Source organism: Suncus etruscus, chromosome 3 (genome assembly GCF_024139225.1).
Source record: "Suncus etruscus isolate mSunEtr1 chromosome 3, mSunEtr1.pri.cur, whole genome shotgun sequence".
Classification (NCBI taxonomy): domain Eukaryota; kingdom Metazoa; phylum Chordata; class Mammalia; order Eulipotyphla; family Soricidae; genus Suncus; species Suncus etruscus.
The window spans coordinates 135,122,856-135,136,363 of NC_064850.1; the positions used below are offsets into that span (position 1 = coordinate 135,122,856).

General features: G+C 42.5%; 1 protein-coding gene and 1 non-coding gene across 3 annotated transcripts in view; both read left to right on the plus strand.

The window, feature by feature from the left end:
• TWSG1 (twisted gastrulation BMP signaling modulator 1) overlaps nucleotides 1-3,717 on the plus strand; it is a 47,997-nt gene extending 44,280 nt beyond the window's left edge. For both annotated transcript variants that reach the window (XM_049770144.1, XM_049770146.1), the window contains exon 5: nucleotides 3,043-3,717. In XM_049770144.1, coding sequence (XP_049626101.1) covers nucleotides 3,043-3,224 — 182 coding nt within the window. In that variant the 3' untranslated portion in view covers nucleotides 3,225-3,717. The remainder of the gene's footprint in view (nucleotides 1-3,042) is intronic.
• Nucleotides 3,718-7,656: 3,939 nt separating this feature from the next.
• LOC126005276 (U1 spliceosomal RNA) lies at nucleotides 7,657-7,815 on the plus strand. Its single transcript, XR_007494435.1, has one exon. It is a non-coding gene; the product is annotated as a U1 spliceosomal RNA (small nuclear RNA).
• The last annotated feature ends 5,693 nt before the right edge of the window (nucleotides 7,816-13,508 follow it).

Consider the following 13,508-nt stretch of genomic DNA (forward strand, 5'->3'; position numbering starts at 1 on the left):
TAGGCCTTAAGCATCACCAGATGTGACCACAGACCTTGCCCGCCCTCCTACCCCCAACCTCTCCAAAGAGAGTAAAAGCAACTTTTGTTCAGGAGTCCTCAAACTTTTTAAACAGGGGCCAGTTCACTGTCCCTCAGACCAGTGGAGGGTCTGACTATAGTAAAAACAAAACTTATGAACGAATTCTTATGCACACTGCATATATCTTATTTTGCAATGAAGAAACAAAACAGATACAAATACAATATGTGGCCCGTGGGCCATAATTTGAGGACCACTGCTTTTGTTACTAAGACTCAGAGTAAAATTTTGTATTTCCTTTTAGGTCAAAGTACTTGATTAAAATTCTTCATTTGAGGAGGTAGGATTGGGGCCACACTCGGTGATACACAGGATTACTCCTGGCTCTACATTCAGGAATTACTCCTGGCTCTGCACTCAGGAATTACTCCTGGAGGTCTTGGGAAACTGTATAGGATGCTGGGAATCGAACCTGGGTCAGTCTCATCCAAGCCCCATACAGCCTTCTATCTACTGTATTGTCACTCTAGCCCCAAATTCTAGATTTTTCTAAAACACCAAAAGTACATAAAATATGAATAAAGTGGTTTGTCTCTTTTTCTCCCCTCTAGTTAATACTGGTTTTTGCTTTTGTTTGTTTGTTTATGGGCTATTCCCTATATGCTCTAGTATCAATCTGGAAGGACTCAGGAGAGGAACCATAGAGGACACCAAGGATAAAACCTGGGTCACCCATGAGCAAGATGAACACCCTATCCACTGTACTCAGCCTCCAAAATGTATATATTTAATGTTAAATAATTCCTAAATTTTGCTCAAATGATTATTTAAATTCATGAACTGATTAATTAGGAGGGCGATCATTCCTAGAAACATCTGTTATCTACAGCAGATTGAACTTTTTCCCCCTCTAAATCTTTTTATTTTGGGTTTTTGGGTCACACCCGGCAGCGCTCAGGGGTTACTCCTGGCTCTACACTCAGAAATCACCCCTGGCAGGCACGGGGGACAATATGGGATGCTAGGATTCAAACCACCGTCCTTCTGCATGAAAGGCAAACGCCTTACCTACATGCTATCTCTCCGGCCCGGATCCCCTGTAAATCTTGCTCTGTGTTTATTTCTGCCAGATGCCAGACTGGATTACTTCCTACTCTTTCCTATGAGAACTAAAATTTAAAACAATAAAATGTGGGGGCCAGAGTGATAATAGCACAGCAGTATGGCATTTGCCTTGCATGCTGCCAACCTGGGACAGACCTGGGTTCCATTCCCAGCATTCCATATGGTCCCCAGAGCCTGCCAGGAGCGATTCCTGAGCACAGAGCCAGGAATAACCCCTGAGCATTGCTGGGTATGGTCCAAAATACAAACAAACAAACAAACAAAAAATAAAATGTGACGACAGGACAATAAGTCTCTTTTAATCAGTATAATAGTTTCTAATAGCAAATGTTCATTTAGTCCAAGCAATTTCACATTGACATCATTTGAATTATCTCTTTGTTTTATTTTATTATAAATTCTTTTTCTTTTTTTTTTTTTGGTTTTGGGGCCACACCCGGCGATGCTCAGGGGTTACTCCTGGCTGTCTGCTCAGAAATAGCTCCTGGCAGGCATAGGGGACCATATGGGACACCAGGATTCGAACCAACCACCTTTGGTCCTGGATCGGCTGCTTGCGAGGCAAACACTGCTGTGCTTTCTCTCCGGACCCTATAAATTATTTTTCAAACAATTTATTTATTTATTTGGTTTTTGGACCACAGCTGGCAGTGCTTAGGAGTTACTCCTGGCTCTGCATTCAAAACTGCTCCTGGCAGGCTCGGGGAACCACAGGGAATGCCAGGAATCTAATCAGGTCCCTTCCAGGCTCGGCCTCGTGGCTCCTTACCACTGTGCTATCTCTCTGGCCCTATTATAAATTCTTAGTAAAACCTTAGTTCAGGATTTTTAGACAGCTTTTGTTTGGGGGCTACACCTAACAATGCTCAGAGTTTACTCCTAGATCTGCACTGAGGGTTTATTCCTGGTGGGCTCAGGAGACACCAGGTTTTAGGGATTGAACGTAGGTTGGCCACATGCAAGACAAGCACCCTAACTGCTATCTCTCTGGTCCTAAGATTTATAGACAATTTTCAGCTGTAGAATTCTCTACCCATAGAAAATCTAACCAAAAAATGTCCAGTTTAAAAAGCACAACTTGGGAGCCAGAGAGCAGCAGAAAGGGCTCTTGTTTTGCATGCACCCAACCCAGTTCAATCCTTGGTACTCCATAGGGTTCCAGAGCACTGCCAGAAGTTATTTCTGAGTGGAGAGACAGAAATAACCCATAAGTATCACCAGGTATGGCCAAAAAAACAAAAAGGTAAAACTAAACAAAACAAAAAAAAAAAGCACATCTTGGAATCAGAGACCAGCACCATATGAAATTCTACCAGAACTGATCCCTAAGAGCCAATCCAGGAATAAGCCCTGAGTATAGCTAAGTGTGGCCAAAAATTAATTGATTATGATGATTAAAAAAAAAAAAAAAAAGCACAGCTCTTCAGATAGCAAATGTTGTTTTTTTGTTTTGTTTTGTTTTGGTTTTTTGGGGCCACACCCGGTAACGCTCAGGGGTTACTCCTGGCTATGTGCTCAGAAGTTGCTCCTGGCTTGGGAGACCATATGGGATGCCGGGGGATTGAACCATGGTCCGTCCAAGGCTAGCGCAGGCAAGGCAGGCACCTTACCTCTAGCGCCACCGCCCAGCCCCGCAAATGTTGTTAAACTCAGTCATCTAACTTTAAGAGTAAAAGTAAAAGTTAATAGTGTAACCTAGGAAATCCTTGGTTTTCTTCAGCTGGCTTCCTTTGAATTCAACTAACAAATGTAGTAAATTGCCTTTATTTCCTCCGTTGTCATGTGCATTCTATCAATAAAAGAATTTAAGTAAATATGAATCATACTCATCTTCATCTTAACTACATTTCTGCTTTTCCTTTTTTAACTCTAGAGTCTTAACTTTTTGTCTTGCAGAACACATGTGCACTGTGGTCTACTTTGATGATTGTATGTCCATTCATCAGTGCAAAATATCCTGTGAGTCCATGGGGGCATCCAAATATCGCTGGTTCCATAATGCCTGCTGCGAGTGCATTGGTCCAGAATGTATCGACTATGGAAGTAAAACTGTCAAATGTATGAACTGCATGTTTTAAAGAAGAAAAAAAAGACTAGTAAACCAAAGAATTCAAATCAAGAAAGGTATGAAATGCCAATAGTAAGGTCTAGATCTACAGGTTGCTTGAGAATGCTAGCAGGTTAAGAAGATGAAAGCATTTGGGCTGGGCTCCTTTTACAGTATGACATATAATAAGTTGCTAAATAGTGATTTATAAGATCAAAAAGATCTTTCTGGTTTCACTGCTTGTCAGCAATATGTCCTTTCCCTTACCCCCATGTAGGATTTTGGTCAGATGGGTATTCAGTGCACAGAGAATCCCTTAAAAGATCTAATGTTTCTAACATAAAGCCTTTTGTCATGTTCTAGCTTTCCAAAGGCTTCCGTTTGAAGCACGCTGTCATAAGTTATGGCTCCTTTATGTATTGCTCCTATGACATTAAGTTTTTACAAATGTATGCCATTCTTCATGCTGCTTTTTATTTTTGTCTGTTCCATCAATGGAATAGCCATTCAGATATATCACCTGAGAAGTCACATAAAAATAACTACAGAGAGCTTCATTTCAAACACTGTTAGAAAGGAAATGCCCGCTGCATTCACATCTAAGACTTACCTAGTAAGTACTGTTGTCTGCTACAGAGGCTGACCAAGGTTTCAGGAGTCTCTTTTCTTGCATCCTCCCGCCACTGCCTCTGCTGCGCAGGAGGTCATGATAAGACTCTTCATCAAGAATTCCACAGCCCAAGTAGGAGATTGAGGGAGACACATGACTGGGACACATAGTAAGAACATCAAAGCTTTTCCTGACGTAAGGTACCAGTTTAAAGAGCTCTAAGAAAGGAAACTCACTGCCAAAGTAGAAGCCACTCAAAGCACTAGGGGAGTAGCATGACCCTTGTTTGTCAGTGATAACACTGAAAAGTAAAAATTGCTTGCCAGAGGGAGAGAATGGCCTCCTCTGCCTCAGTGCAGATAGAGCCTGTTCTCAGGAGACAGACATTCTTCTGAGGAACACAAGTGTGTGGGTGGGGCAGTAAAGGAAGAGGATTTACTAGTATGGTCATGGAAAGCTCCAAGTGCCATGCATACAAATAGGAAACAGGCCTAAAACTATTTACATTAATGTTATTATTTTATACTCTTTACTTTAACTTAAAACCTGGATCAGATGTTTTCGTTAAACAAGTATAATCATATAGCAAACACGTACAGCAGGTTAATATAATGAGATCCAAAAAAAAGTTCTGTGAAGATGATATTAATTCCAAGAATAATTTAACAAAATTGTAACTTTCTCTAGTGCACATTTGAATTACAAGTAATTTTTAGGAATACCTTTTTATATAGCTAAATATCTTAGTTTATAAAAATAGTTAATGCTTTTAGACATTTTTGTACTCATTATTTTGAAGAACAATTAGTTATGAAATCAATTGTAATAATAATAATTAACTACAAAATATAGAGAACTTTTGTTCTTTTTGATAATCTAATATTTAAGGTACTTTAGCCTTTTTTTCAGTTAAAATTTAGGTCGTGTAAAAAAAATTTAGATCATGTATATATTTGTTAAAGTAGAAAAATTGGGACAAACTTTTCTTGTACAGAGAATTCCTACGTTTAAAAGTGCCTTGGAAACATTTTAGCTTCCCTTTTTATTAATGAAGCTTTGAAAGTTCTTTTGAACATAAAAAATTTAAAAGAATCTGCAGCCAGTTGGTTTATTTCATTCTTGCTATTTTACAAAATAATTTCAAATAAGAACTATAAAATATTTTTGTGCTTTTGACAACATGTTTGATGTTTTCTTATATATATCAGCATTTACTAAAATGCAATTGTTAACCTTTATAGGTCTTCACTATTGAATTTTGAAATGAAGCCCCTCTTACAGTATCTGTCCCCTTGCCCCTGCATGAGGAGGACTACTTCTTGAACTATATTGTTTCAAATCTTTTTTCTTACCTCTACCCGCTCCTTAGAAATGGCCCTTCATGTTCAAATTTAGTTTAATTTTTCTGGCTTGTGAAGGTGCTAAAGAAGTAATTCGTTTATTTTCAGTTTTATACGTATTTCCATTTTTGAATGACAATTATTTTTTTTTTTTTTTTTTTTTTGGTTTTTGGGCCACACCCTGTGACGCTCAGGGGTTACTCCTGGCTATGCGCTCAGAAGTTGCTCCTGGCTTCTTGGGGGACCATATGGGACGCCGGGAATGACAATTATTTTAAAGTACAACATTTCATGATCGTAGAGGAGTTAATTAAGACTCATCTTGCGGGGCCGGAGAAATAGCATGGAGGTAAGGCAATTGCCTTGCATGCAAAAGATCAGTGGTTCGAATCCGGGCATCCCATGTGGTCCACTGAGCCTGCCAGGAGTGATTTCTGAGCATAGAGCCAGGAGTAACCCCTGAGTGCTACTAGGTGTGACCACCCCCCCAAAAAAAGACTTATCTTGCATGTGGCTGCCCAGTTATATCCCTGGCACTGCATATGGTTCTCTGAGCAATGTCAGTAGTAACCCTTTACCATAAATCAAGGAGTAACCCCTGAACACTGCCAGATGTGGCCTAAGAACTCCAAAACCAAAGAATTAAAAAGTACATTTGGGGGGCCAAAGTGATAGCACAGCAGATAAGGCATTTGCCTTGTATACCACTGACCTGATTTGATCCCCAGCATCTCATAATCCCATGTGGTCCCCCCGAGCCTGCCAGCTGTAATTTTGAGTGCAGAGCCAGGAATAACCCCTGAGCGGGCATGGCTCAAAAAAAAAAAAAAAAAAAAAAAAGGGGCCGGGCGGTGGCGCTGGAGGTAAGGTGCCTGCCTTACCTGCGCTAGCCTAGGAGACGGACCGCGGTTCGATCCCCCGGCGTCCCATATGGTCCCCCAAGCCAGGAGCGACTTCTGAGCACATAGCCAGGAGTAACCCCTGAGCGTTACCGGGTGTGGCCCAAAAACCAAAAAAAAAAAAAAAAAAAAAAAAAAAAAAAAGACATTTGGGAAATCAGCAGCTCCACTAAAATTTAAGCCTTCTATTACTATTCTAAGCACATTTCACTTTAAAATTAAGGTTATGGTTCTTTAAAAACACACACAGACAACTTTTTTTTTCTTTCTCCCTGGTGCTGGGTATTGAACCCAGGGCATTGTACTTAAGGAAAGGTTTCTGTTGAGTTACTTTTTCACCTTCTGCCCCCACCTCCCCACCCCATTTTGTTATCAGAGACTAAAATTGTTGCCTTTCCATTCTTTTTTGTTGGTTTGTTTGTTTTTGGGTCACATCTGGTAATTCTCAGGGGTTACTCCTGACTCTGTGCTCAGAAGCCACTCCTGCAGGCCGGAGAGAGAGCACAGCGGTGTTTGCCTTGCAAGCAACTGACCCAGGACCTAAGGTGGTTGGTTCGAATCCCAGCATCCCATATGGTCCCCGTGCCTGCCAGGAGCTATTTCTGAGCAGATATGGAGTAACCCCTGAGCACCACCAGGTGTGGCCCAAAAACAAAAACAAAAACAAAGAAGCCGCTCCTGGCAGGCTCAGGGGACCATATGGGAAACCAGTATTCTAACCAGGGTCCATCCTGTGTTGGCTGCATGCAAGGCAAACACCTTACTGCTGTGCTATCACTCCAGCCCCTGCCTTTCCATTCTTCTGCTCAAGCAAGCTCACCAAAGGGCCCCTCCAGGTGATATTCAGCCCTGCCTGGCAGCCTCACAGTTCAATACTTAGCCACCAGGGCTTCCCCCAGGCCTGCTGTTGGGAGCCAGGTGGTTCAGGACTGGCATTCATGCCCTTAGAGCTTAGCTCTCTGTCCTGTCACTTTTATCTATAACCAGGTCAAAAAGACACGAAATTTAAATTAGTAGATAGTAAAAGGTCCTCTCCCATAGGAAGATTTGTTCTTGCTCTCAGCTTCTTCTGTCCAGTGCCTATACTTACAATATCTCTCACTAGAACTATACGCATAATAGTGACACCAGATTTATAATTCAAAAAGAGTTAAGTCTTTGTTTACATGGGATATATAAAAGGTCTGCCTTCATTTAGAACATGATTTCTGAGACTTTTGAAATTAAACTAAGTTATTAGAATATTTGAACAGTTTGAACAATTACATTGTAAATCAGAGTAACATCAGAATGGAGAAAAGCTAAAGTTGTCTAAATTGAGGTAAATGTAAATAAGCCATATAACTGTTTTCATAAAAAGTTCTTTGAAGGTACTTTTAATGTATTCTGCATTTGCAAGAGTCTGTTTATTGTATTTTATGTGATCCTACAACATACATGTTTATATGTTTTCTTTGTTTTCCCTATATACAAGAAAGTATTTTAATAAAAAATGAAAAGGAGCATGCGTATTCTTGTTATTTTCTTTTTCTGTTTTTTTTTTTGGGGGGGCCGCACCTAGTGGGCTCAAAAACTTTCAGAGATTACTCCTGGCTCTGCTCAAGAATCACTCCTATACTTACCTGGCAGGGGAGATACCATGATCACGAAGGTGGTTTTCCCAGGGTGAGGCTTATCCATTGCACTCCAGATGTGCTGACCCTGTGATTTCCCCAAATATGGGAAACTCAATTGCATAATTTTTTTTTTTTTGGTTTTTGGGCCACACCCGGCGGTGCTCAGGGGTTACTCTTGGCTGTCTGCTCAGAAATAGCTCCTGGCAGGCACGGGGGACCATATGGGACACCGGGATTCGAACCACCACCATTGGTCCTGGATCGGCTGCTTGCAAGGCAAACGTCGCTGTGCTATCTCTCCAGGTCCTCGACTGCACAATTTGTGGTAGTGGGGGACTGCGTTTGCGCTCTCCCCTGAAAAAAAAAAAAGAATCACTCCTGGTGGCTTGGGATGCTGGGAATCCAATCTGGGTAAATGCCTTACTCGCTATATTGTCACTCTGGTGATATGGGTTTCTTGTTATTTTAGTCATTAAATAACAAAATTCACATTTATTATGAAGCTCTTGTTGAAGAGATCATTACTGTACATTCTTTTATGTTGGAGATGCTACAGATTCTGTTGAAACAAGGTTATCTTCAACAGTTATCTTCAAAGCTCTCTGCTTTTCATATGCAGCATATTGGTCAGTATTCTTTGAAATGAAATACTTAATACTTAAGCAGTCTCCTTCCTTTTTTGGACCATCTTCATGCCAGCTACCCTCACAAGAATTGTGTGATTAGAAGGAGCCATAGAAAGATTGAGGCCCCAAAATAGCAGTCCTGACCCCACATGTGATCCCTGCTGTCATGAAAAACGAGAGATGGTATGTGTGTGGTTTATCATTCCACAGGACCTGTGTTTTTTCTAGCTGCTGTAAATGGGAGGATTTAGAGGGGGAGAAATCCAGACCTGGAGAGATAGTACAGTGGGTAGAGCGCTTGCCTTGTGCATAGCTGACCCGGGTTTTCTATTTTTTTTTGTTGTTGTTGTTGTTTTTGTTTTTGGGTCACACCCAGCAGTGCTCACGGGTTTCTCCTGGCTCCATGCACAGAAATCGCTCCTCGCAGGCTCAGGGGCCATATGGGATGCCGGAATTCGAACCAATGACCTTCTGCATGAAAGGCAAATGCCTTCCTCCAGGCTATCTCTCCAGCCATGACCTGGGTTTTCAATCCCTTCTACTGCATAGGGTCTCCTGAGCACTGGCCAGATTAATCCCTGAGCACAGATCTAGAAGCCAGCCATGAATACAGCTAGGTGTGGCCCAAAAAAAAAAAACGGAAAAAAGGATGAAATTTATCAAGTACAGCTTGATGGCTTGACTTAAGGAGTTGATAGGATCTGAGTTGGGAAAAGAAATTACTTTCAGGAATCTACATTTTTATGACAGTGCTGAAGGTGTCTCTTGGCACTTAGTCATGTATAGCTTGAGGCAGAGTTGGGAGGGAATTTTCCTAAACCATGAAGTCAGCAGAGTGCAGACAACATGGCTCAGCTCGTCCCACCACACCTCACCACACCCACCACACCCTGGCGCACACCCAGCTGGCCAGATACACCTGTGGCTTTTGGGTACAAGGATCTTAAGCCTTTTCACTTTTTCCCAAATGAGAAATCAATCAATTGGCAACCTTATACTTTGAATTTGGTGTGCGAAGGATACACCACCAGCCATTCCAAATATCAGGTCTCTGAGATGAGAATTTTCGGCGTAGAAGTGAAGAGAAGATATTTCAGTCCTCCTACACTTGTACTGTGACTCCAGGGAGCGAAGTCTGGAAAAGTACAGAGTCCCTGCCCACAGAGACACAGTCCTTCTGAGGGAAGAGAACCTCAGAGCTTCTGCCCACAGTTCCCCCACGAGCCAATCTGAAATTATAAGGCAGTACTGGCCTTGCAGCTCTGCAGCTAGAAGACGATGCCCACAGAAGGGCTGGGGACTAAGATGCCGTGGCTGAAAAGGAAATAGGAAGTGTTTCCAGGTAGTAATTCCTGGTGCCAAGCCAAATGGTACGGTGGCGTTTGCCTTGCAATCAGCCGATCTAGGACCTAAGGTGGTTGGTTCGAATCCCAGTGTCCCATATGGTTCCCCCGTGCCTGCCAGGAGCTATTTCTGAGCAGACAGCCAGGAGTAACCCCTGAGCACCACGGGTGTGGCCCAAAAACCAAAAAAAAAAAAAAAAAAAAAAAAAAGAATATGCCTCCTCTGGAGTACAAGTGCAAGCACCAAAGCTGAAAAGGAGTACTCCCGCAAATAGTACTTTAGCTGAGTGTATAAGTGCTGCAGCCTGAGGTGCAAGATTCACAGTGAGAGGGGTGTATGTGTGTGTGTGTGTGTGTGTGTGTGTGAGAGAGAGAGAGAGAGAGAGAGAGAGAGAGAGAGAGAGAGAGAGAGAGAGAGAGAGAGAGAGAGAGAGAGAGAGGAGAGATCCATTGTCACAAGACTGACAATGAAATGAAGTTGTGGTGAAAAAAGCAAAGATGTAGACCCTGGGCTACATATGTGACTCTCCACATTATCAGAAAATAACGTCTTGCAGGTGTCGGCAACCTGCGGCTCCGGAGCCGCATGCGGCTCTTTTGAAGGCTTGCCGCGGCTCCGGAGCCGATGTCAGAAAAAAAAAATACTGCTTTAATCTCAGCTCCGCTTCTCTCCGCTATATCTATAGCAGTGAGGCGGAGCTGAGGAGCGGAGCCAATGGAGGCAGCCGTACCTGGTGACGTATATAGCATTAAGGTAAGAAACAATATATGCAGTGTTATATTTGTTTTAAATGTTGCAATGGTTTTGCGGCTCCCAGTTTCCTTCGGAAACGGGTCCAAGTGGCTCTTTATGTCTGAAAGGTTGCAGACCCCTGGTCTTGGGGTTGGAGAGATGGTGCAGCATTAGGGTGTCTGCCTTGCACACACTAACCTAGGATGGACTGCGGTTCGATCCCCCAGCGTCCCATATGGTCCCCCAAGCCAGGAGCAATTTCTGAGCACATTGCCAGGAGTAACTCCTAAACGTCACCGGGTGTGGCCCAAAAAGAAAAGAAAAGAACGTCTTTTGGGGCTAGAGTGATACAGCAGGTAGGGCATTTGCCTTGCAAGTGGCTGACCTGGGTTCAATTACCAACATCCCATGTGGTCCCCTGAGCCTGCCAGGAGTGATTCCTGAGCGCAAAGCCAAGGGTAACCTCTGAGTACAGCCAGCTATAAAATAAATAACAAAATAAATGAAAAATGGACTTTTTAGTTATCATGCCTGCATTTGACCAGCTCTATAAACTCACTGTATTCTTGAAAGAGATGTAAATCAAGCTATAAAAATTATAGGTACAGGGGGCTAGAGCTGTGGCACAGCAGTAGGGCATTTGCCTTGTATGCAGCTGACCCAGGACAGACCACAGTTCAGTACCCTGGCGTCTCAAATGGTCCCCAAGCCAGGAGGATTTCTGAGCGCATAGCCAGGAATAACCCCTGAGCCCCAAAATGTATGGGTACACTTGCCATGCAGCTGAAAGCTAGCAATCTTGGGAAGGCCAAGTCCCCACTCTGCTGAACACATGCCTTTTACACTCACCACACACAATCATCACTTTGCCAGTGGCCTACCTTCACCACTCAACCATGGATCACAGCAGACACCAAACTGACCAGAACTCCAGGTATGCTGGTATTTTGGAGTGAGAATGCCTTCCTTCCTACTATTTCGTACTTCTAGAAGGCCTGGCAGCCAAAAACACACACACACACACACACACACACACACACACACACACACACACAAAAGCTGCAGAATCAGCCACAGAGCTTGGTGTTCTAGGACCACACAACAACTTCAAATTTTTCAATATTCTCATCCCAGTAGGAACACGCCAATTTAGATGTCAACACGGATTCTGTCACCTAATTTGAGAAATAAAATAATGAAGAGATTAACTAGCAGCAAGGACTTTGTAAATCTTCTAATAATGACTGAATAACCTCATTGCAAGATACAATGATTTTCACTAATTTTCTTTTTTGTGTGTAAGATAATTTTTTATTAATATTTTTATTTAAACATCTTGATTACAAATATGATTGTAGTTGGGTTTCAGTCATGTAAAGAACACCCCCCCTTCACCAGTGCAACATTCCCATCACCAATGTCCCATATCTCCCTCCTCCCCACCCCACCTCTGCCTGTACTCTAGACAGGATTTCCACTTCCCTCATTCCTTCACATTGTTATGATAGTTTTCAATGTAGTTATTTCTCTAACTGCACTTATCACTCTTTGTGGTGAGCTTCATGTAGTGAGCTGGACCTTCCAGCCCTTCTCTTTTTTGTCTCTGATTATTATTGCAAAAATGTCTTTTATTGCTCTTGCTTTTCTGGACTTTCTCTCTCCTCTCTCCCCTCCTCTCTCTCTCTCTCTCTCTCTCTCTCTCTCTCTCTCTCTCTCTCTCTCTGTCTATCTCTCTCTTGCATCTCTCCTTCTCTTCTCTCACTCTTCTCTCTCCTCTCTCCTTTCTCCTCTCTTCTCTTTTTCCTCTCCTCTCTCCTCCCTCATCTCTCCTTTCTCTTCTCTCCCCTCCTCTCTCCTTTCTCCTCTCTCTCCTTTCTCTCCTCTCCTCTCCTCTCTCTCCTTCTTCATCTCTCCTTTCTTCTCTCTCTCATTATTTTTCAGACCATCATTTCCTTCCAGATCCGCATCTCTCCAGTGTTTTGGTTTTAGAATCCGAGAATTTAATTATATACAGAGTGATAATACAACAGGTGAAAAAAATGTGAAAAAAAAGTCTTTTATTTTTCTTAAAATCCATAGATGAGTGAGACTATTCTGCATCTATGTCTCTCCTTCTGACTTATTTCACTCAGCCAATATTCTTTTTTGTTTGTTTGTTTGTTTTTGTTTTTGGGTCACACCCAGCAGCGCTCAGGGGTTACTCCTGGCTCCATGCTCAGACACTGCTCCTGGCAGACTCGGGGGACCATATGGGATGCCGGGATTCGAACCAATGAGCTTCTGCATGAAAGGCAGGTGACTTACCTCCATGCTATCTTTCCGGTCCTAGCCAGCCAATATTCTTGTTGCTATACTTTTACTTTTTCTTTCTTGCTTACTTGCTCTTTTTAATAATTTCATTACCACTTACTATAAACAAGTGTATTGTGAACAACTATGAAATATGTGGTTTTTAAATAAAAATAATATTTTTAAAAAATAGTTTTCTTGTGCTTGGTCATTCTCATGTTTGTCTCATAGTCTCGAGATTCTTCTAAACTTCCAACCACCGTTTTCCTTATAGGTGAAGGAAGCAGATTAGTGCACAAGAGCTATACTTCAAGCCAAGTCAACCTTGTCAGTAAGCTCAACCAACAGCTTCTGTTTGCATTTCATTGGCAATCACTGATGGCAAAACTCACTAGAAAATACCATCCTGGTGGGAATAATGTGATTCTGATAGTAGTATAACTCTGGGGAGAGTGGTAAACATCAGGCAGTATCTGCTATGCAAGCGGGAGGGGTGGGAGGGCTACCCAGATCTTAATATTTTCTTTTGTAATTTAGTGTTTGGTGATAGAATTGTATTTTCACTTTGCTATTCCTTCCTCCCCAGAATGGTGGTATAGATCTAACTTAAAAATATAAAATGGGGCCGGGCGGTGGCGCTGGAGGTAAGGTGCCTGCCTTGCCTGCGCTAGCCTAGGACGGACCGCGGTTCGATCCCCCGGCGTCCCATATGGTCCCCCAAGAAGCCAGGAGCAACTTCTGAGCACATAGCCAGGAGTAACCCCTGAGCGTCACAGGGTGTGGCCCAAAAACCAAAAAAAAAAATATAAAATGGCTGGGGCCAGAGAGATAGCATGGAGGTAAGGCATTTGCCTTGCAT